The sequence below is a fragment of the Aplidium turbinatum genome, chromosome 3 (assembly GCF_918807975.1).
Source record: "Aplidium turbinatum chromosome 3, kaAplTurb1.1, whole genome shotgun sequence".
In the NCBI taxonomy this organism is placed as follows: Eukaryota; Metazoa; Chordata; class Ascidiacea; order Aplousobranchia; family Polyclinidae; genus Aplidium; species Aplidium turbinatum.
The window spans coordinates 8,982,850-9,007,392 of NC_137474.1; the positions used below are offsets into that span (position 1 = coordinate 8,982,850).

General features: G+C 36.6%; 2 protein-coding genes across 2 annotated transcripts; one reads left to right on the forward strand and one right to left on the reverse strand.

The window, feature by feature from the left end:
* Positions 1-1,353: 1,353 nt before the first annotated feature.
* Positions 1,354-13,372, reverse strand: LOC145766518 (glutamate receptor ionotropic, kainate 2-like). Its single transcript, XM_082578243.1, has 16 exons — positions 12,902-13,372; positions 12,135-12,263; positions 11,379-11,591; positions 10,913-11,024; positions 10,525-10,644; positions 9,733-9,897; positions 9,327-9,502; positions 8,550-8,792; positions 7,645-7,974; positions 6,648-6,729; positions 5,394-5,655; positions 4,944-5,095; positions 4,435-4,626; positions 3,954-4,055; positions 2,704-2,977; positions 1,354-1,607 (listed from the first exon to the last, which is right to left on the reverse strand). Exons 1-16 carry the CDS (start codon positions 13,370-13,372, stop codon positions 1,454-1,456), a joined length of 3,177 nt encoding a protein of 1,058 aa, XP_082434369.1. The 3' UTR covers positions 1,354-1,453.
* Positions 13,373-15,282: 1,910 nt separating this feature from the next.
* LOC145766894 (ethylmalonyl-CoA/methylmalonyl-CoA epimerase-like) lies at positions 15,283-23,059 on the forward strand. Its single transcript, XM_082578600.1, has 4 exons — positions 15,283-15,421; positions 17,203-17,275; positions 18,258-18,373; positions 20,045-23,059. Exons 1-4 carry the CDS (start codon positions 15,353-15,355, stop codon positions 20,282-20,284), a joined length of 498 nt encoding a protein of 165 aa, XP_082434726.1. The 5' UTR covers positions 15,283-15,352; the 3' UTR covers positions 20,285-23,059.
* Positions 23,060-24,543: the final 1,484 nt, after the last annotated feature.

Here is a 24,543-nt window from a genome sequence, read left to right on the forward strand (position 1 = left end):
GCGAAGCCCCCCAGGAGTTGGATTGACTTTGACTGCTGCGCCTCTGGGCCCACCTACTTTTAAAATGGTTCCTCCATCCCTGACACCAAGGCTTCCCAAACTGGGGGTCGCGACCCCCCAAGAGGTTGCGTAACGAACTTCAGGAGTTGCAGAAAGTATAGGCTACCAATTTTCACAAAGGTACTGCATATTAACGCTTCTGTGTGAGATGCTGTGACAGTTATTAACTTCAGTAAGAGTCGCGCACTCAATAGGCTGCCCATATTTTTGAAAATTTATGAGGTGAAATGGAATTGGAGTTAAACTCTTTTACTGCATTGTGAAGTGAGATGGCTTTCAAAAGTCAAAGCTTTAAAATGGCTAGCTAATTAACGTTGAAAACCGAAATCGTGATTTTCCAACAGAATAAAATTCAGTCTTAGTCCACCATTTGCGCAATGACATCTAGCTTTTGGAATTATGCCAAATGTCAGATTTGCTTGAAAAACTGAACGAATTTAATTTGTCCCTCCAAGAAGAAAACATCAATATTTTGCATTGAAATCTAAAATTGATGCGTTTAGGGAACGTTCAAATATTACGTAACGCTTTTTTTCCGAATTTTTGACCCCCCCCCTCCCCCATGTAACGCCAACGTAACGCTTTTTTCAATCCCCCCCCTCCCCCATGTAACGCTTTTTCACTACGAATTCAGCACAAAAAACTACCATTTCGTACTCGAAAGCGTTACGTAACGTTTTGCTTGAACCCCCTCCCCCCCCCGATGTGACGCTAACGTAACGCTTTGCATAAACCCCCCCCCTCCCCTTCGAAGGCGTTACGTAATATTTGAACGTTCCCTTATCAAAAAATTGAACATCTGGAAACAAAAATTTCAAAATGATTTATCTGAAATGTTCCTACTTCGCATACCGTTCCAACCTAAACAACATTCTGCATTAACAAACACTGCGCTACGGCTGGACTTGCTTTGTTCACACTGAATAAATGTGTTTGCTTTTGTGTTTTGTTTCCAATAGGCTGCCTATAGACTTCGTTGTTATGGTCAGAAATAACTTAAATAAAAACAAACTGAACTGAGAACGGTAAATTTTTTTGGCTTTCGTTAGATGTAAGCTTTTCAATAAATATCACAAATGTATATTTCGCACTGTTCGTCGTTTTAATCGTAAGGGGCCGCGAAGCATTTTAGGAGATAAAAGGGGGTCGCGAGCAAAAAAGTTTGGGAAGCCCTGGCCTACATAATAAGATAGAAGTTTAGAAAAAGGTGGAAGAATTAGACCAAGCCCATGTAGGCTACCCCTATGCTTCGATAGCCTACCGTGAAAGCTGGCTTCATAAGATTATTTTTGTTGGAGACCGCAAGCTATATTTTTGCAAAACAATTTACACAGACAAATGTCAAAGCAAAAAAATCAAACAAAAAATAGAATATCCATCAGCAAATCCTTGTTCAAGAAACTGATCCCTTGACTTCGGTGGTAGAAATAGATTGGCCTGGTTTCAAGCTTCTAGCGCTGGCGGAACTCGTGTATCTTCTCCATTGGTCAGGTTCAACGGAACAGCGACTGGATACAATTTTTTTACGTCTCTTTGTTTTCTCTCGCCTAAAGAATATCAACTGAAGGGTTAGCGACGGTCTGTAAGTTTCAAATAAGTCATGTCAGTCTTGTCAAATAACATGTAGGACAACGGTTCTCAACCGGGGGTTCGCGGACCCCAAAGCGTTTTTGGGGGGGTCCATAAAAGTTTTCTATTTTACAACATGATTGACAAATTACAACATGTTGCCTTGGTTGTGCTTTGTTTGTGTATTACAGTGATTCTCAAACAGTGCGTCGCCACGCCTTGGTGGATCGTTTGAAATTTTAAAAGGAGTCGCTAAAAGCTTCGGTTTCCTTACTAAAAAAATCCATTGGAAAATCTCTTTATAAGGCCATGTAACTAATTCTTTTGAGACAGCAGATAACAGAGGTCAACAACTTGAAACCGACTTTCTGGTGCATAACAAAAAGATTGTTACAGGGTAGTTTGGGTCGCTCAGTTTGAAAATGAGGTCCGTTTTTTGGTGTCAAATCAGATTTTTTCACTACAGCCATCATGCGTTAACCCTATGAGGACCAGTGGCACACATGTGTATTAGGTACAGAATAGACTTGTTTAAAATTAATTTGTGTAGAGTTCTACCGCCAGGATCAGGGTTTAATAGATAAAAATGGAAAAAATGAGCAAAAAATAGACAGGAAATGTTTAGGGCTCTTGAGACAGGGTATCCCATCATCTAAGAGCAAAATAGTTGTCATTTTCGGATTTCTCATAGTCAATTCCATGGAAATCACTGCGAGAGGCTAAAAATATTAAAAGTATTTAATTTTAAACAGCTCTAATTTGTGATACATACGTGTCCCACTGGTCCTCATAGGGTAAACGTGTGATAATTAAACGAATTAATTTTTTCAAACTAACCTTTTCAATGCCATTCACTGCGTCGTTTATTGCAGCAACAAAAACTTCAAGTTTCTTTCTCAAAAGCTTTCTTTTGTGATATAAGCACTTCTTCAACTCAAAAAGTCTTTAATTTCAAATGAAAGGTGCATAAAGCAATAAAAACAGTTTTAGCCTACGTTCATTCTCAGACGGTGCTAGTAACCATAACAAGGCTTGCTTTCACGACGCTTATTAAATAAAATAACCAAGACTTACAAGAACTTTGTGCGTAAGCCACGTAATCTTCGGAATGGGAGCCAATTTCTCCTGGCGTCGTGACGTAATCGTTTCCATCGGACCGTCAAAGCGCGTTGTATTGACGCCGGTCGTTTAGGGTCAGATCGGTCAACGTCCGAGAACCCGGCTACAAACCACTCCACTAATAGAACCAACAGGCTGACTGCTGCAGCTAGAACGAGCATGGTGAACACCCCAGAGAGGCTGCTGTAGGTCAATGGCGTGAATGACTCCTCTTCTTCTGTGCCTCCATCTAGAAGATAAATTAATGAGCACAGTTAGTTAAGATGCAACAAAAGTAAAATTGAAAATGTTAACATTGAGAACAAGGTGGTATTGTAGGTTGTAAATCGTAGAACAAGATGAGAACAAGAAAAATTGCAGGTGGTCCTATAATTGATACCAATTACAGGGATGGCGTAACGGATAAGGCGTTGATTTTCCAATTATGCAAACCTGGTTCGACTCCCGGCTTCAACTGGTAATGGAAAATACCGCTCACCTCTACCTAGGGTGTAATAAATTGGGTGGGCATAATTGCTGAAGGAAAGGCGGCCGAAAGAAAGGAACTGGCCACCCTACTCTCCTTAGTGCCAAAGACTTAGTACAATGAGAACCTTATCTTCTCATACCCGACAGTCGACACTTGAATCAAGTATGGGACCACCTCTACCTTTTACTGGGGATAAAACAAAAAGCTTATAATAGTTAGGCTTCGGTACTAAGGAGAGTAGGATGGCCAGTTCCTTTCCCTCTACCACTTTTTCTTGAGCAATTAGGCAACCAAATTTATAACACCTTGAGTAAGTGGTGTTTATTCAACAATCGGCTTAAGCTGGGAGTCGAACCAGGATCGTTTGATTGGAAAACAAACACTTGGCTAGCTGCACCATCCCACCAGTGCAAAACAAGTCGGAGTAGCGCAAAAATCCAACATCATTAAATTTAAAACAAAACTTTTCATAATTTTACACATAATTTTTCACACAACAGCGCTAACTGGATGACGAAGCAATTCAGTTGCTGCTCGACACCTGCTCAAACATTTAGACCGAGTCAACGCCACTGCTCAAGGGCGGTAAAAAGCAGAGCCCCTCGACCCTTGGAGTGGCGAAGAAGACAGGTTTAAACGAAAATTAGAAAGTAATTTTTAGAGGCAAAACCATAGCGAATGACCACAGGTCGGTTAAGTTTTAATGTGAAATAGAAATAGACGATGAAAGTTGTACCTTTTGAAAGCTTACAGCCATCCGGACGATTAAAATATTTCTGATTCAGTTCTTCAATGAAACCATTGTCTTTGTACTTTTGTATGTATTCGGATATCTTGTCTAAAAACAACACGACATCATCGACAGCAGGCAAACAATTTATAAATGACCTTTCGCTTTTGAGGTGGGGTATTTTGTTGTAAAAGATTAGACTGTTGTAAAAGATTAGACTATTCCCTAATTGTACGCAGGAAGGTAACATCTTGTCCAGATTGAAAATGAGCGGAGTAAAGTGTCGTTTTACATGAAAGGTTGGCAACTGTGATTAGCTGAAACTCTTTTTAATGCTTTACACGCTCACTTCAAGTTCTTGTTTGCAACATATTGTTAAACCAAGCACACGCTAGCCTGCATGATATTAGGTTGTAACATGTTTCACAATTAAATTTCATCTCTTAATTTTCTGCATATGTGCTTCTCCACCCAACGACTAACTTACCTGTGAAGGGGGAATTCTTAGCTAGTGCAAAAGCGTAAAAGTGTTCGCCAAGTCCCAGAGATACAGTTTTCAGACGACAATACTCAGCCGTTGCAGCAACGTAATCTAACGTCGAACTCTCCCAAATCAAACAAAATTGACCAGTTGAAGATTTTTCAAGAGAAGTAGAGAAATTGGATTGAAATGAAACAGCTAAGGAATTAAATCAAAAGTTAATAAAATGCGAATTAAAGTTGTAAGTTATGCTACAGGGAGCTAAAAAGAAAAAATGAAACGTTGACATTTTTAGCATCATAAAAGAATAAACAAAGATGGAAACATTTTAAAATCGAACGATTTTTCACATTCAAAGTGATTGAACTTTGGAAAGCAGAAAACTTTAAAAAAAAAATTAAGAAAAAACAATTGAATATAATCTCTTTTTTAAACTTCAATAAAATGGGATAAAATTAGGCCTGGTATAACCATAAGAGGCGTAGCTCTACAAAGAATACACTGAAAACTCTTACATGGATTTTGCAGCATGGATTCATACAATTTCTCTGCGATTGGAAGATTTGAAGACAAAAGATGTGAATGAACAGACGAACCGTATATTGTTCCTGGGGTAACCACAGACTGTGCCAGGAGTTCCCGTACATGAAGTAAGTGGCTGGATTGCCTTCACAGCGAAAAAAAAATGAACAAAACTTAATGATATTACTGCATTCATAAAGAGTTTGTTCGTTAGCTATATTGTTTGTAGTCAGATTGTCTTCTTTCACTGGGCAACAGTGAATATAATATAAAAATGTTATTTTCTTGTTTCCTGGTGATACAAAACAAAACCACAGCAAAAGTAAATAATATAGGGCTGCAGAAAAGGAACAAAAACAAAACACTCAACTATAAAAACTCAAAAATTTGTCTGACTCTGTCTCCACAAATCTACAGCCCTGATTCTAAGTCATTCAGCTCACCAATCTTTATTAACGAAGGCGACCATATTGGCTGTGTAAGATGCCACGACAATCACTCCGATCATGTACCAGATTGCAGCCGCAACACGAGACGATGGAGCCCGCGGAACGCTTTCCGGACTCTGCCACAGCAGCCCAGCAAACGCGAAATACAGGGCATTGGTGAAAGACATCTGCCTTCGAGCTTTGCTCTCATTTGCAGCGTCAATGTCCTCATCTACATCATTATCATCATCCTCTTCTTGATCCAAAAAACTTTTTTCTAACAAGGGAAAAATGAAAATTAGTTGCCATGTTTTAGTTTACACAGTGAAGTAGAATAACTTACATTGTTTCAGAACTGACTGCTAAATAGAAATCCTTCAAAAGATGCACCGCAGTTTGAAGTGATAGAAATAGTCCATTTCGCTACTTTACTTTTGTTCTAAAGCGATTTTTCTAATATTGCATTGTTTTTTAGGTCTATTTTACCTCGCATACAAGCAAGACAATATTTACAGTATACGTATGTTGCTACTAAGATTTTATTAAAGTCTTAACGGTAATAAAAACACAGAATTTCGTTGCTACATGATAACGAACCCAACATGCTTTTATCTCAAGAAGAGAGTAAAAAAGAAACACATTTAGCCACAAAATTCAACCACCACTGCAATCCAAATAATTCATCTACAAATCATACACGCCACTTTCGATGTCAAATGTAGCATCTGCTATCAACTGTGTGGGCCGAGCAAATAGCAGTAAATACAGTTCCCTAGTCATCTGCTATGACTAGGGCAATGTATCCCGAAAGCTAGTGCAATTTGTTAATACCACAGCGAACTCGTGGCATCAGGCTAAAACAGGTCGTAAAAATCTACATTGCGAAATAAGCAACGATCATGCTGCTAAAAGTGAAACTCAATAAAGTCTTATTATGTTGTCATGAAAGCCCAGAATTTATTAGTACAAAGCCCAAAATATCCTCTCAACGGCTCTAGGTAAGAGTATTTGCCTGACGCTTGAAAGGGCGTTGGCTCAACTCCCACTAAAGACACGCGGCTGTGTCTTGGCAGGACAGTTAATAAAGGCACGTTATCTGGCTTAAAGGTTCGGCACAGCTTCGCTTTGAAGACTTGCTTGAAAGTTGACAAAAAATTTATACTTTAGAAAGCTAAATCGTTAACCATCGGATGGATGGATGACCCAATATGGTCTGGATGCATAGGCCTGGATGCAAGATCCAATAAATATGTTTATAAGCTTTCTCACCATTAAGTCGATTTTGAGAAAAAATACTGCTTCGTCTGCGAGCAAAATGTGATGAAGAATCGGACATCTTGGCTTTATACCCCTGAATTAAAACAAGTATCGGTATAATTACAATCGATGACGGCTTGTCCATAAGCACTGGAGGCCCCTGATTGCTTCAGTCGTAGGAAGCAAGATAAGAAATACCCTAGCTAACTTAATTAATTGCCTTACTTCAACCAAAATTTGATTCTTTTGCAATTTAAAAAGTTTTTTTTTTTTTTTATTGAAATTATGCTGTTGGTATAACTTACTATCTGTCTCAACTTGATATGACTATAGCAGCATATTTTCAAGGATCTGTTTATGCAGCAGTAGCCTACCTTATCCTATATGGACATATTGGCTAGTAAACTTATCGAAGCAAGATTGCATGCACTTCATTATAAATAACCGCACAACGCCACTGATAACAATAATAGCATGTAGGCCTACATCACGAACATTGGGAACCGTGCAAACAACATAAGCAGTTTGCACTCTGCAATTATGCTGCAATATTGTGATGAGCTGTAAGTAAGCATACAAAACCTGGTAATGTTTGGCAGAAAATTTAACGTAGAAACAAAATTATACGTTGCTCAGTAACATTTATATGTTTGTTTTTGGGTAAGTAACATTGTAAGAGTGTAAGTGATTTGGTTTTGAATCTTTATCCTTGGACTGACAAAGCATTGACAGGTTATTTCTGGTAGTTTCGCATACCTGTAAGAGGCTTTTGACGCAGGGCTGGTTATCGAGATTGACAGAGTGAAGTTTCCGTTTGTTGAAGTGTTGTTGCGGGGGAATTATTCCACCCATTAGATGCCGCTGAATGGAGAACAGTCCTTAACGTGCGTTGCTCAAGCGCACACTCCGAGAGTCGAACCAGCGCGGCTTGATCTTGAAGCTTCTTCGTTCACTAATCAGTTTCAACGCATAGCTTGCATATGAATTCTTTGAATGACGTAATACTTACAGAGTCGGGGTCCAACACAACAGGACCAACTGAGGATCTCCTTCGTGAGAAAACTGACGTGCTGGAGTGTCCCATGATGGACATCACGCTGCTGCGTCTACGCTCCTGCCTCATTCTGTTTTTTTCTGCATCTTCACTTTGGAAATAATGGCCGTGGGCTCCATATGGGCTCAAATGGGAAACTAGAGTGAGATAGCAAGCGAACACAAATACGCTGGCAGCTATCACGCCCCATAGTTCATTACTGAATGGAAGAAGAAAAGCAAAGCCATCCGATCCGGACAAGATTCCACGCGTAGCCTCAGCATCAAAAAGATACTTTAAGTCTGTCTGGTAAAAATGGAGAAAAGCATATATGACTGACAGTGCGACTTTTGATACTTACAAAGTGTACAGCAAATAATGATTTTCAACAATTCTATCCAATTGTTTGATAATGTGCGAAAAGTACAAGCAGAAATGTGATAAGTTATAATAATTTGCCACTGCTAAAATAAATTACAACTAAAACAATAACTGGATTACTTGAAGCGATAACCCAAAGTATTTAGCCTAGACCTTAATAGTGCATTGTTGATGAATGGGGTGATAATATTGCTTCAAGCCCTCACATTAACAAGTATCATATAGGGTTCACTCTATAGCCAAATCTTATTCTTCAATTCAAAATTATAATTACTGTTTAATCAAACTATAATTTTATTCACAAAAGGTAACGAGCATGTATTGTCACCAATCACCATCCGGTAACACGCCACGTTTTAGCCCTGAAATTGGTCGCATTACCGGGGTATAATACTATTTTCAGAACAAAGTATTGTATGCATAATGAAACCTATTGAAACAACGCTTATAACCATGATGCCACTGTCATGAGACAGAGCATTAGAAATAACACAACTTACTTTGTGATAAGAAGTCGTAAAGTCAACAACTTTTGAACGTTCGTTCGTAATCGTGAGTGGAGCGACAGCAAGATCAGCCTTGCCAGCCACAAGCTCGCCAATCAACCCATTCCAGTGCCCGTTGTAAGAATCGATAGATCCAAACACGCCGGATTCAAGAATGTTGACTTTGTAGGAAAAAGCTGCTTCTTTGTTTATTTGATGGAGTAAGTCAAAAGCGTATCCATGAAACAGTTTGTTGCGCTGCAATGAAACAACTTCAGCACCAAGATACAAGATTTTTTTCTGCTAAGACACCTGGTTGAGTTTAAAATTTATGTTGGCTGAAAGTAATGATAAATCTAGCATGGTAAATCTAACAGGTGACAGCTGAAATAGCCGGTAAATATACCTTGAAATGCAAAAAGAGAGAGTCGGTTGTCTTGGATGGGATTTAATAATCGGGTGCATTAAACAGCTACTGTTGATTATGCATACAGTAGCATTTCATATGCACTTTGATTTGCTCATAACTTTTCACTTGCCACAATCCAATGTAAAATTAAGCTCCAAACAATCCAATCAATCGGAAAGAAGGATGTTTCACTTTAGCTTATTTTAAGAAAGAAAAAACGATATATAAGCTGTTTAACTAAACTCTTTTTAAACTATTATTTTTGCAGTTTTCAAGCATTTCAAAAAAAAATATTATCCTGATTAGGGTCTTTGACGGCAACCATGCCTGCAGGAGTAAACACTGGTCATTAGATTTTCCACAGCATATCTAAAATTACCAACTTGGTCTGAAGTTCCGTTTTCTTCTATGATGACAAATGGGGGAGCAGAAAATGTAACAACTTCAAAAGTTTGGTATTGAAGATCAGTAATGTAATCCATACACTCTGTGCTGTCTTCCATCAGTAACAGCTTGCTCCGATTCAGCTGCAAAGATGCAGAAGTACCATTGAAACTACCTGAAACAAGATTGAGTCACATTAAAACGATTACTTTTTTTACTGCCACTGCAAAATCATTTTCTATTTTTGACCTAAAAAATAAAGGTCACCCCCTTTGACGGTTCTGCAAGTGAACGTCTACTATTTAAAAGAGCTAAAAACTATCTGAAAAGTGATTTTATTTAGGGTAATGAAAAGAAACGATTAAAAAATGCCACTGTTTCGGTTATTAATAATTATTATCTTACCTACAGATATCCAACTATTATTCTGCAGGTTCAATATTTCAAAGAAAGTAGATGACGTAACAATACGTTCTTGCGAATCAAAAGTAACTGCATGAGGATAAGCTGTCTGAGATGAGTTGGAAGGTGACAGTATGTGACGAAACAGCTCGCTTTTGAACCGACTTCCTATTATAAAAAAATCGACTCTCATCAATAAAACACATACTTTCATACTAGAAAAACAGAAAAGAAAAACTAGTAAATGAATATGGAGCAAAGAAAGCTCTAAATACTTAATCATTGACAAGTTAAGTTCATTAACATCCAACTTTTAAGATTAATATTCGAACCATTCATCTCTACTGGCAATCAATTAATACTTGGTTTTATATGGTTTTATAAACAAGCAAATAGCAAGTGACTGGTTCAACTATTGGCATGCACAGTTGAGTGTCATACTACAAAGACAGTTCTCCAATAAACAGCACCTGAAAGTTGCAGCACTTTGTTGTTAACACCACTTCAACTAAAAGATTTCAAATAACCTTGCTATTTTTGATTAGCAAAGTATCCTGTAATCACAGTGTGTAAAACCACAATGTAAACACAGTGGGCAAGGCGGATCCTAAGATTTAAGACATCTTACCCAGGTTGCATTGAATCCATTATGTATCTCAATTTCAAAAAGATTTCTTAATGTTTTGAACTACAGATAAATTTACAAGAAAAATTACTTAGTAAGTACCATATATAAGTTTTATAATAAACCATTTGAATTTTTTTCAACTCAAATAAAATAAGAACAAATGTTACCTTTAGGTCCAAAGTTTGTCACATTTCCACTTTTATTGTTTGATATTAATAAAGAATGCAAACCTTTAGTGAACGCAAATATGCTTTGGATGTATGCTTTGATAACAAAACTGTGGGAACCTACCAAAACACGACATAAAAGCTACCATAGTGGAACCAGACTGCTGCTATTTTTAAACCAAAAGTCATGAAAAAACTAAACTACTTAGCCTACATATTGTACTGTACATGAAATAAAAGCATATAATCTATATACTTTAGCAATTATAACATTCATTCATCGGAATAGTTAAAACAATATTACAAAATGGAGTCTTTCTATCTAATGTGAAAGTTAACATAGAATGGAATTTTTTTTTTGGAAAAACAGTTTCTATATCTTACCTACCACATTCTTTGGTAAACTCATGAGAAAATTCTGATGAAGCCTTTGCATTAATTCCAATCAAACCCGATAACTTAGATAGCATTGAGACATTTGCTGCACTTTTATTGTCATTCTAAAAAATAAAAACTGTCCCAATAGGCTACATGCAAACATTTATATCATTAAACAAACATAACTCAGCAACAACACTACATTTAACATTATAAAAAACAAAAAGCGAACATTTTTGGCTAGTTATAGAGCCCTTTTCAAGCCTATAAGAAAATACATATTAAAGACTAGCCGAAAACGTTCGCTTTTTGTTTTTTTATACTGTTAAATGTAGTGTTGTTGCTGAGTTATGTCTGTTTATGGTTTAAAAGAGTTTAAAAGGTTTATAAAAAATTCTATGAAAATATCCTAAACTATGCACACATAAATTGATTTTAAAGTGTCTAAAACATAAAAAAAAAACATTTATATGCACCAAGTATTGGTTCATAACACTGGATGTCAGTATCCAAGCCCATCCAGATGTCATCATCCCAAGTAACTCAGCCTCTTTTAAAATTTGTTTGATACTGTGGTAGTGGGACAAAATAACAAATACTCGCTGGCCTGACTGTTTTAGAGAAATGAGTTTCTTTCTGAGACTAACTGTTTCTGCATCAGTTCGATTAAGGTGGCTGATTATTTGAATCTGCAAAAAACATAACAAACATAAAAAAAAAATAGTGTAATTTTTCACACAACCTTGTTAGCACCATTACCGAACCAAGTTTGCAAAACTACAATTGTAGATTAAAAAAAAAACAAATACTGTAGGCTACTTCAATAAATCATTTACTTTATTTTGGACGATCAATCCACTTTTGTGTTTTGTTACTACAGCTACCACTCTTCTACAAGGAGGTATACAGTAAATCAGGGGTTCCCAACCTTTTTTACACCGTGGCCCCATTTGAAAATTTTGAAAAATCAATGGCCCCCCTATTTTTCTTAACCTTTTCAAAAATTAAGAAACATCATTTTAATTAAAAAACTTGTTTATTATATACAGTAACCGGTTGTTAGAATGATAAAATGATATAAATGCAACACACAATAAACAGAATACCGTACCGTAGTACATTAATTAGTTATTTTCTCCCCCTGGGCATCCGCTCCCCTTGCCCTCCCGCTTACGGCACCCCTGCTCAAATGCAGCCCAACTATTTTACAGAAACCATTGAAAAAAGTATACCTTGATACCAAAACTATCCGCTTCTACCCACAAATTTTGGAAAACAGACAAACAAACATCATCATTTTCTACTAGAATACCAAGCTTAGACCATCCCATTCTGGCAACTGTTTGTAGAATCACTTGAGCCTATCACAAAAGCAGTTTAGTAAATAACTAGTATGCCTATCACTACAGACTGGAATTCAATCATTTTATTTTTCGTCATCAACATGTTCGTCATCAACACGTTCGTCATCAACACAACATTCGTCATGTCCAGGACGAAAAAGATACTAACTAAAAAAATCGATATAGACCTACCAGTACATTAATGAACGGGAAAAGGTGGCAAAGCCTTGAATTGCAATAACAAAACTTCTATTTATGAAAGCTTTTTACTTTTGCAGCATTGTGTATTGCAACAATAAAATAAATCAGAATAGTAGCCATAAAAACTGTTACACAAAGTTATTTTTAGCTGATAGGCTATGGTATATATATCCTCAATTAAAAATAAATATAGGTTGTGACAATATTGAAGTTTAGCAAAAAAACTTGATACCTAGTCTTCTGTCTGGTGTAAACAGACAATAGATTTTTTTGTTCGTGATCTTAAAATGTAATACAAGAATACGGAAAAACAATAATTTTTTTTGGTTACTGATATGTTGCTGGAGACAAACAAATTCAAAACATAACCCTAACAAAAATTTCACTTGAACTATAAACTATCAAATTTAGCCTAAATATTTTTGTGACATAGCCTAAAGAAGTTTGGAACTTACTTCAGTTGATCCATGAGTATTAACCATTCTAATTAATAAAGGAAAACGAAAATTATTTTTCAAATCAGAACTTTCCATTGTGGCAGAAAAATGAGGAATTGACATTGACACAATATAAGGATGCAGCACGCGAATGCCAGCTTCAGTTGATGGTCCAACAACTGCCAATACCTCTTCATTTTTTCTCATACGAATAACACTTTCTATAAACTGTGATCTAGCTGGATCATTTTCATCATCAACAGTTTGAAGAGGAAACTTTACTGCAATGAGCCATTTATTTGGTAAAGGATATCTTTTGTTGATGTACGTTGTGGTGCAATTCACAGCTGATTGCAATTTATTTGCATTCAATGATGCGTGACTATAGACAACAGAAAGAACAGTTGTTTCTGATACAACGTTCCTGAATTGGCTGTTTAAAATAATTGCTAGCAATGTTGCATGCAAAACTATTATTTGCAAGGTCATTTTAGGTTCATGCCACAACAAAACTGTATCAAAGTTCTGCAATGCTTTATCTCCATGCTACCAAATAATGTTGTCAAGAAAAAAACAATGAAAGACTGCCGCGTATTCAATGAAGCAAAACACTGATACCATGGCATAGGGGAATTCCCTTTATATTTCAGAAAACATTTTTTTCAAAATAAGGGAAATAGAAAGAGATCAATTTAATTTTTATCCACAGCTCAAACATGCCAAAAGTGAAACGGTAAACACGAATTCGGAACCAACACAAGGAAAAGGTGGCAAACCCAATAAATTTTTAAACATGCAGAGCTAAACCAATCTTAGCTATTTGTATTTATTTTTTGTCTAGCCTCCACAACTACTCACTACCAAAAATATTTGTAGGATAATCATGAGAATGTGTTCGTGTTATGAAGTTAAAGCAGTGCTAGACTATAAGTGTGAGTCTGGCAACTACTGTTCCAGTAAAAAAAAATATTCAAATAGTAACAGGAACAGAGCTCCTGTAGTAATCTATAAAAAACCTATAGTTGCAAGGGCTGTTGACGTCATTGGATAAATATTATACCATAAAAGCTATTTTGTTACTGCTGTTAGCTAATGCACACATGAAGTCTAAACAACCTTGTCTCACACAAAAGAAGACGACAGCATAAATATTTCTTAGGGTATCTACTAAAAGGGAACATTTTGAAATGATCATCAGTTGCAGAGAAACTGAAGTTCAAAAATTGAGAGAACTTAATTTTCACAAAAAATAACTTAGCCTCCTGAGCTCTATAGATAACAGTTAAGGTTAAAAGACATCAATATCTACAACTCAGCTGATTGAGAAGTTATAAAATAACTTATTTTACTAGAGCCTTACATAAAGAGTGCAAGAAGACTAATCAAACCTAAAGAAAAATGTGTCTAATCAAAAAGTGGACTTTTTTTAGACTGGTGGTGCAAAGAATATAATGTTATATCAAATATAGTTATTACTTTCTAAAACCTTTAAAGCTTGTTTCATCCAAAAAGGGGGTTCATCAGAAGGTTATATATTTATGTTATGAGACAAAGCACTGCAATTGGTAAATAGCTACAACTACAATCATCAAAAAATGCTAGGGATAAAAAATGTATAGATTCATACATGACTAATCTAGACAACATAATAAAGTTGTCATTTACTAATAGTAAATTTAAAGGGGTGCAACCTGTTCAGGGTACGAACTAAGTTGCATCCAATTTAAAGTTGTTTTGTTATCAATGATTTTGGAAATAAAGTCTTTCACTGATCTTTTCTGGAGCTTCACATGGCAGGTCTGCATACTCATTGTACTAACAAGCCTTGTAATCATCACAATTTGATGAATTTCATTTCAGTTTGTTTTTATTTGTGATCACCGTCAATGAAAACAACACATGTCAACATAGCAAAAGCAGGTTATAGAAGAATGTACCGTATATAAAAGCGATAAAGTACGAATGAATGTTAAAACATGTTTGAGACCAACTAATATAAAAACCAATTCATCACAGTAGCCTACTAGCCTATAGATTCCTGGTTTCTATTGTCTACAAAAGAAAATCATTTTTTTGGCTCAATATTCTGATGAATGAATAGAGTTTTGAAGCTTTTATTGTGTTATTTTTTTATGTCATATGCAAGAACCTAGGTAGTTGTCATGTGTATCATTGTATATGGCTTCCTGATGAAACTCATTTGAAATTTTGTTACTAATAAATCAACAATTATCATATGTTAGTTTCTGAAAAATATCACACATGCCGTTTATATTACATAATATGTTTAAACTTTATAGGCTATGTGTGCCGAGTTAAAATACGGTACTTCAAAATCAAAATTTAATTTGCTATAAATGTGTTTCTCCCGCTATTATGAAGATACCCATAATACAGTAACATATTATTACGGTACCTTTGAAAATTTAGTGTCATGTTTATGTACATTATCTGATATTTGCATAAGAGATGTTTCATCTTGTAAGAAGTGTCACAAGGTCATTGTCATTCACTTTAACAAAAGCGACCACTACAAAGGTAAGAAGTAAACGTTTGGCAATCATTATAAGTGTAATATAAGCTTGATACTAACTACCCTAATAAACAGTTTTATAAAATTTTGTTAGTTTTTTTTGAGACATGGAAAAGTGATTGATTAATGAAAACTTTAGACTGTGAAAGCGGGTACCTAAATACCCATTGTCAGTGTTGCAATAGTAATAATAATAATCGGGTTTTTATTTGCGCCCATTGCGATAACATATTGTACACTGCGATCACAGATGCGATACAACAGACGACAGCGAAGTGACATATAGTCTTCGAGTCAGCTGTTCCGTTTGTCTGTTCCGAATGTCTAAAACTGCAAAATCAGTTGTATGTTTCTTTTATGCAGAATTTGTCATGACTGAACAATAATTCTTGTAAATATATTTTTTTGTTTAATATTTTTGTATGGTTGTCAATATGTGTGTCCTGTCTGGTCTTAGGTTCTTTTGAATGCTTTATATCAGTGGTTATTCACCTTTATTTAGACACTCCCTCTTTTAGCAATAATTACATGCTTTGTGTCTCCTCCCAATTTTGAACAAATGTAGTAGGTTATTAAAAGCAATTTTGTTTTGGTGTATTCATTAATCATGTACATGTTTGTAAGATATATACCGCACTTGAAATTGCTTCTCAGCAACTAGATTTTTAATGCGAGGTTTAATTCAAGAAATTGGGCAATGTAGCTTAAGTCTTCAATTCTCAACCTGTCCTTGATTTTAACAGCAACTCCAGTAGAAAATTAAGCTTCAGATTCGTAGATATGTGGATCAGAGCACTGTTAGTAGCCTATGTGAATATCCTGAGGTGAGATTGAGACAATAAGTGAGTAAATAGAAACATAATCTCGAGTTTCAGTTCTTCGAAATCTTGATCCATTTAGCAGTGGGGTTGAACGAGGGATGGTAGAAGTATTCCACTGTCCCTAGGTTGAACTTCAAGATAAATCGGATTTCCACGTTTTCCTCTAAGTTGTTGCTTGATTTTTTTGTTCAAACTTATCATATGCAAGTGCAGCAAGCATACAGTATAAGTTATTGAAAGTCAAGGCAAAGGTTTCGATGCCAAGCTTCCCGATGAATTATGCAACGAATATGCTATTAGCCCTCTCTGAATTTTAATCTTTTTCACATACAACGAAGCCAGATTGCAAAGTAAGCTCAGCAAAAGTTCCGTCTGCATATAACCCTACCAGTGACTCCCAGTTTTCAAAAAGTTATAAAATTGTAAAAAATGGCACAGGATAATGAAACCACTGCACACTGCAAAAAGACTAAATATCTTTGTAGAGCTTGCACCCCCCCATGAAAATTGCTTGATGCCCCTCTTCCCCCTCGGTTTAGAACCACTGCTTTATATAAAACGTAGTTTAAAAAAGGTAGGCCAATGGCTTCTATTTCAGTATAAAAGTTATACTGGTACATATTTAATAAAATTGTTAATATGCACTTTTAATAATTTGCTGTTGCTGGGATGTTGCAGGTTTATATCATATTGTTTCTGATGTGTCACACTGAGAAAAGTTTGCGAAGCACTGCTGTATGAAATGTATAAGTACCGTAGTGTTTTTCTGAAGAATCTTGATCATCATTTAAAAGTTTGTTAAATTGTATGTGTTTCATCAATTTGATTTTATCTTCCAAATAGCATTGTGAGGTCCATAGTTCATTAATGTTTCATGGTATAAAATGACTGTATTCAAACAGCAATGTATTTGATTATCACTGCAGTCTGAGTTGCCATCATAACTCCAATATACTTTTCCACAGATTTATTCCGCATCAACATTATTCTCGGGTCTTGGAAAATTTAATCATATTGCTGTTGCAGTGCCGGATTTAGGTAAGATTTCTAACAGTGGTGTAAAAAGATTATATAACAAAACATTCAATCATTTTACTTTATGTGGAAAAAGAGATTTGTTTATTAGCACGAGTTTTAAAGGCATACTAAATGAAAATTTCAAACCGGAATTAAGCATTAAAATGAGTAAACTGAACATTCAAGAATACATTTCAAAAAAAACTACCGAAAAAAATTTGTTTTCAATGGCGCTGGTAAGGTCCAAAGTCCAATGTTTCATTTATTTTCATTTTTTTCAAAATGACCAAAAAGTGCAAACACTGCTCGAGAATACGTCACTAAAGACAGCAATAACAAAAGCCACGTCACGTTATAATTTTTTTATGTTGCCCTGTGTTATTCCATTGTTAATGTATTATGTAAAGTGCTGGTATTGTGCTATATATTATATATATATGTGTTAATGTTCTTAATTTTGTGTCTTTTGTTTAAATGTTTGGGTGGTAGCTGACTTTGGTGACCTTTTGGTCTTTCGCTGCCATCCTTGTTGTGCGAATTATTTGTGTTTATTGTGTTTTTGCTTTTTGTGTCTTTCTTTTTCGCCAACAAAACAAAAAATAAACTGAACTGTACCACATCTGATGTTTTGAGCAAACTGTCTGATGTTTTGATGTTGAAATGTGTTGTTTTGATGTACATACATACATAGCCTACAGTCAAATCCCCCGCAGTAACAATTGTTGCGCGATTAGCTGATTGCTATAGTCTTTAGTGACGTAACTGTACGGTCGCACGCTTCGCTGCTCAGGCCAAATCTCGTTTTGAAAGCTCTGGCAAAAGCACGCGCACAATGGTGGTCAGACCGCAATGGGCCAAAATTTTATTGAAAATCGTTTTATGGTAGCATGTTAAACACAAAGAACGTGGAAAACCGCCAAGTCAGGTTTTTCCTTTAGTATCCCTTTAATAGCACTATGTTTGGGCTATTTTTAGACATTCATAAAGTCATGTTTCTATGCAGAAAAGGCTACCTCTTTGTACAGAGATGTGTTGGGAGCAAAAGTAAGTGATGTTTTAGATTTACCAGAACATGGAGTCAGCACGGTATTCGTTGAGCTTCCTAATACCAAAATCGAGGTATGTAGTTGATTTCGTATGTAATTTTATTATTTTATTATGTGGCGTATTTTTCATTCAACATTTTAAAGCTTTGGTAGAGAGTTTGCTTTGTTGAACCATAGACAGACAAAAAAAAGGAACTTTGACGGGTTTAACATGTTTTATTACAAAGAAATATAACATAATTAAAAAAAAATCAACTCAAACGTTTTCGACACGTACGACGTGTGTCCTTATCAGAAATTACTTAAATCTGCAATATACATAAAATAAAAAATGTAAGATAAATGTGACTACGCACAATAATTGTAACGAGTTTTGCTGTTGTGTCTCTGTTTACTAACGTGCCTCTGAAAGAAACTATTACTATAATTGCTGACCATATTTTTAGTGAAAACCAAAATATTGAAATTTTATCGTGACTTTTATCCCAAAGTGTATTTACGTTATGTCGATGATATTTTGCCATTTTTGAAGATGATGAATCGTGCTCAAAAATTTTAAATCTTTTTAACTCGCAGCATAAAAATATCGAATTTACACTTGAAAAATCCAATAATATCATCGCTTTTCTAGATGTTAAAATTGAAATTAAACACAATTCTTTTGACACCTGGATTAGGCGAAAACCTACTGCAGGAAATCTGGTTTAATCTTGTGTCTGTTATCTCTTGCTCGTTTGGTGTGTTCTGATGATCAGTGGTTTCAGAAAGAAATCAAGAAATTTAAAAACCTGTTTTATTTAAATGGTTATCCTTCTCATTTTTACAATAAAATCTTAAACACCTTCATGGCTGATAAACCAAAGGACACGCGTGTCTGAAGAAGTAGATTTTAGTTATTTTATTAGTACACCATTTTTAGGAAAAGATTCAACAAGTTTTGCAAAAAAACTAGCTAAACTTTTAAAAAAAATGAATTTTTACGTGACATCCTGTATATAAAGCATTTAAAGTGCTCCAATATTTTTAACTGAAGTCGCATACCCCATTTGCTCTTCGAATGTTGTGTATAAATTTAGTTGTTTGACGCAAACCAGGCATACATTGGTATATGTCAACCAGACATTTCTTGACAAGGGCGGGGAGCGCTTAAACCCAAACTTAGCAACTAAAAGTGCAATTAAAGAGCACATCGCCTCTTGTGAAACGTGCACTGACAATGTCTCGATCGACCAATTTAAAATCATCTCTCGAGGCAGATCTGAATTTCAGACTAAGATCATGGAAGCCTTATAAGAATCAAACGTAATAATCCGTCTCTCAACCGGCAGTTATTCGCCCGTGGCCCATCCTTCCTTTTGTGTGTGTTCTAATTGATTGTCACACGCCTGTAGTTTACACTTTATGTGATCTGTTTCCCGCCATGTGATTTGCTCGTTATCATTCTTGTATCACTTGTTCATTTTGTGCTTTTCAGTCCGGGGTGTCGTTACAGTTATAGTAAAATTTACCTTACAATTTTCATTTTATAGTTATCCCATGCTTCTTTTCTCTCCACATAAGACAGAGTAAAGTTTCCGATTTTTGAAGTGTTTGTAAATTATTCCATCCACTAAGTGCCGCTGAATGGAGAGCAGTAGGCTACTTGCAGTGGATGCTGACGATAAACAAATTCACAAATCTTACACTAACTGTAACCACATTAAAATTGCCGCTTTTCAGAAACGTATTTTATAATGTGTTTCAGTTGCTTTATCCTCTCGGCAAGAACAGTCCTATTGCAAATTTCTTGGCTAAAAACAAATCCGGAGGAATGCATCACATTTGCGTGGAAGTGGATGACATTCATGAAGCCATTAAGACTTTACGAAACAGCGGCGTTCGGACTCTTGGCGAAGAGCCTAAAATTGGTGCCCACGGAAAACCGGTTATATTTTGTCACCCTAAAGACTGCGACGGTGTTTTATTAGAATTAGAAGAAGTTTAAGTTAGCTACGGTACCCGTAATCTGATATACTTTTATTCGACAAACGTTTAATCTTTATAGTTGGTGATCATACGTTCTTAACATTTTGAAAGAGCATTAGGCCTATTAAGCTATTGACGAGATAGTCTAATCATGGATAATTAGATATTTCCTTACCGGCCTTTCAATGGCGTATTCAGAGCTTCGTGTCTGGGACTGGGAGAACATACCTCCGAACAAAAATAAGCCAGTTTTTGCAGTTAGCTTATGACAGTGGTTTACTGGTTATGACCATGCCCAGATTTAGGGGGGGCAGAGGATGCAGTTGCCCCGGGCCCCCTTTTGAAGGGTCCCCCGACGTGGGAAAATGTGATTTTGTGTTATTATTATTATTTTCTCTCAGCCTTTGAAGTTTCTGCAAAATACCTTTTTTTTCTTTCAAGGTTAATTTTTAGTCACTAATAATAATAATAATCGTGTTTTTATTTGCGCCCATTGCGATATCATACAGTACACTGCGATCACAGATGCGATACACAAGGTGGAGCTTGGCGTAAAAGCAGTAACTTGCCCTTGGACGTGGTAATAGTTTTTGCACAGGGGCCTGGCGCCCCCGATCTAAATGTGCCCCGGGCCCCCCATCAGCTGCACCCGGCCCTGGTTATGACTCTGTTTGATCCGCTCCAGAGACTCATGGCTGCGTATGCAATCTTGTATCCGTCCTAGCACGTGTTTTTGAGATCTTACTAGAACTGGCTTAGGCTACTTATCTGTCTAGTCTAGGCCTACTACAAAATAGGCATAGATAATTAGATATACACGACAGGTTCTGAATAATACCACCAAATGGTCTAAATTGAACTTTTTTAACTGCTTATTCATTCTTTTGACGAAAAGTATTCCCATTACTTCATACTTGGTTTAGTTAAACCAAAAGATGTATAGGCTGATGAAATGAGGCCACAAGTTAATATCAAGACACTGCCTCTTGTTTGAAAATTTCGTTGAGGTGTTGGTTCGATCACTGCGTGTGAGCACCATACTTACCGGACCCAATTTTTGATGACACCGACTAAAATGCTTTACGATAATATTTCTCAAATCATAGGTCGATTCAAAAGTAGGCCATGGAAGCATTCGGTTGGGGCTACAAACTAGGTGTGAATGACTATCTTCCTTTCGTCACTTTTGCAAAGTATGAACTTTCTCATTTTCTTCAGAAAAAAAATGGTATCAATAGCCTACAAACTAGTAATCTGTTTTCTGTTGGTACTCAATGCTCATGCTTCTATAGTTCATAGGCTACTAATCGCACTTAGCCTATGTAGTGTTGAAATGAGGATTGTGAAATCGGATCGAAGCACCGACTTCAACAACCTTTAAACTTTTTCATCACTTTTTAACCGTTTAGACTTTTTCATTGATTGATTGAATCTTCATCCTGCGTTATTGGTTACCGCGTGCGGTAGATTAATCTGTCGCTTACTTCGCATAGAGTTTGTATTAATACCTTGTGAATGCAAACAGTTTTTTGTTGGCATGTTTAGTTCAGTGGTTTTATCTTGTAGGCTACCGTACCTAATGTTCATGATGTGGTCCTGGGCGTGACGTTAAAACTGCAACCGGTGGGAAAGGCTCCAGTGTGGGAACTCTGGAGTTCTGGGGAATATGGAGTAACCCCTTAGTTTTTCATTACTCCCAGGTCTGCTTTGGCCCGTAGCAGTAGCACCTGTCACAGGGCCCCAGCTGCTATGGGTCAAATAACACCACTCCGGCTTGTCACCTTATTCAAAGCTGGATATGTGGCAGACTGTGCGGAAGAAGCTCATCACTGGATATAGCTCAACGGACAGAAAGGCACCACCCAGTATCACAGTTGCAGGACGTGCCCAAGAGCATGACGTGACACGTAGACGTTATGGTCATCCTGCTGCATCTCATGGTTCACCCAATCGTCTTGACCGTGTCTTGTCATTGGACCGTGAAACCTGAGAGTGAGGTTGGAGTCCTGCGCAGCACTCCCTTACTTAAAACAAAATCACGCCCAAGTCATGATTCTGGATCAAGCTTAATCTCAGTCTCATTGGCCATCTTCGAAATAGAGCTGGGCGATATTTCGATACGATATTTTTTCGGCAGCGATATTTATTCACAAAGCTCCGATTTTATCGTTTATAAATGTACTGAAATTATAGCAACATTTTCGCATGCGCAGTGACACAGACATCGCATGCACAGACAACCCAGAGTGTGTGTGCGTTATTTACGCATTGCGAGCAGTGTGCATTGTTTACGCATTGCAAGCAGTCTTTGTGATTACGCAATCCTGCTTATTGATTCCCACGTGTTGCGAAGGATGAAGTCCGGCAAATACGATAGGAAACTTGCAAGCTGACTGAATTTACGTAGCGTAGCGGCCGTAGCATAGTGTAGCGGCCGTAGCCTACGGTAGCTACAGCTAGGTAGATAGGCCTACTTTGTTTTGCTACTCACAGCTGCATCTCTATTTTGCATCAAAAACTATCAACAAGGATATCTGCATCTGTAGGGGAAGCCCGGGTTAGTTGAGCCACTGGGTTAGTTGATCCACCCCTTTTAATTCTTAAATGTGGTGAGGTAACCATATTTTATCGTCACGTCACCTTAAAGTTTTTCATCGCGTGGTCTCCCGTCTGGTTTGAGTTGACGATTGATATTATATGTGGTGCTGAAGTTAAAAAGTTGTGTGTTTGACCTTGGAAAGTAGATTTTGAAAATAGAGGTAGGCTATGTCCAATAATATTTTTTTCGCTTGGTTACTGAGACAGTTTCATTTAATTTGTTTGGTAGCTTACCAAACAAGCTACGTTCTGAATAAAAAGCGGCATGGTGTGCCATGAAGTTTTGCTGTAGTTTTAACATTTTCATGGCGGTATAGTTAAGGTGTTAGTTGAGCCAGTGTATAAAGGGCGTTATAATGCTTGCAATACCTTCAAACACCTTACATAGATTGCAGCCGTTGGATAAGTCTGTTTACGGTCCAATCAGGGACGTGCAGTCAGGTGAGGCAGTGCCTCACCTGCCAACATCTGGCAAAGCAAAAGTTATATCAAAGAAATGGTTATCACAGAATAAATATTTTTTGTTGAAAAGTAGTAAATATTGCACGTTTTTAGGTGCTTTAGTTTGTGTGAATTGCTGTAGTCGTGCCCCCTTTCCCCCAAATTTTACGTTTCTACACCCAAACTGTGCTTTAATCTGTTTCTGTGGCGATATTCCTATCGAGCGTTCATTGGTCAAAATCGTTGAAATACGCAAGGAGAGGCAACGCCAGCTTTGCCTCACTTCAAATCAGAAAACTTCCATACACTGCACTATGCGTGCCTTTTTCTTTCGCAAAGTCGCCAGAAATCATCATGAACGATTTAGCTACGATTTGAGGCACGCCTCAAATGTGACGTCACAGCTATGAAACCTTTTTCGTCAAGCTGGAGTGCCCGCGAGCCTACGTGGTATGTGACTTCTTGCAGCGTAAAGGATTGTTTCTTATAAAATGGAGGAAGATTTAGTATCAAATCTGAGAGATTTTTAAAAACTAAACTTTCAATCCAAAGTTGAAGTCATAAATAAAGGAAGACTTGTTCCAAATTTATAAGGTTTGCATCAGACAACTGAACAAAAAAAAAAATAACTTGCAACTTTCAAAGAGATTGGTACTCAAAAAATAAGTGGCTGTGTGGCTATGCTTTAAAAATTGCCTTTTCTGCTTTCCCGTCTCTTATTTTCAATATCTAGTGATAATGTTTGGAGTAAAGAAGGGTCTCTACAACAAAGTCACAGATGTTTTAGTCCAAAAGGATAGGCGCATGGATTTTATTTTTAATAAAAGTGAAAGCATGCTGCTAATTTTTTTGATTAGTAAGTTATGACACCGTTTTTGTTAAAAAATTTTATTGTAAAAGTGACCTGAAAAAAGTAGTGCCTCACCATCTAGGAACCTCACCGCACGTCACTGGGTCCAATAAATCTCTTTGAACTACATAGAACTCAACTGCAAAAAAATAAACGTGGTCAAGCTATAATGAAATGGTGTTATTTGGATGCCGTAGCAATACCTTCATTATTTTATCTGCAAATTGTGTTACGAGCGACTCTTGGAACAATTATTGTTAACCTGTTTTCATACATTGATATTACTTTAAATATAAACTAAGGCTTGGAAAAGAAACGTGATTAAATTTGTGTTTTCAAAAATAATAAATGAGGCTCAACTAACCCCAGGCTGTGGCTCAACTAACCCT

What these genes read in the sequence shown, in the direction of transcription:
- LOC145766518 (XM_082578243.1), bottom strand. Translation starts at nt 13,372, where the DNA reads ATGACCTTGCAAATAATAGTTTTGCATGCAACATTGCTAGCAATTATT. An exon ending in TGAGTTTACCAAAGAATGTG is followed by an intron (nt 10,645 to 10,912) that starts GTAGGTAAGATA and finishes GTGTTTTGGTAG; the next exon opens with GTTCCCACAGTTTTGTTATC. An exon ending in GACAAACTTTGGACCTAAAG is followed by an intron (nt 9,898 to 10,524) that starts GTAACATTTGTT and finishes TTTTTATAATAG; the next exon opens with GAAGTCGGTTCAAAAGCGAG.
- LOC145766894 (XM_082578600.1), top strand. Translation starts at nt 15,353, where the DNA reads ATGTTTCATCTTGTAAGAAGTGTCACAAGGTCATTGTCATTCACTTTA. An exon ending in TGTTGCAGTGCCGGATTTAG is followed by an intron (nt 17,276 to 18,257) that starts GTAAGATTTCTA and finishes GTTTCTATGCAG; the next exon opens with AAAAGGCTACCTCTTTGTAC. An exon ending in TTCCTAATACCAAAATCGAG is followed by an intron (nt 18,374 to 20,044) that starts GTATGTAGTTGA and finishes AATGTGTTTCAG; the next exon opens with TTGCTTTATCCTCTCGGCAA.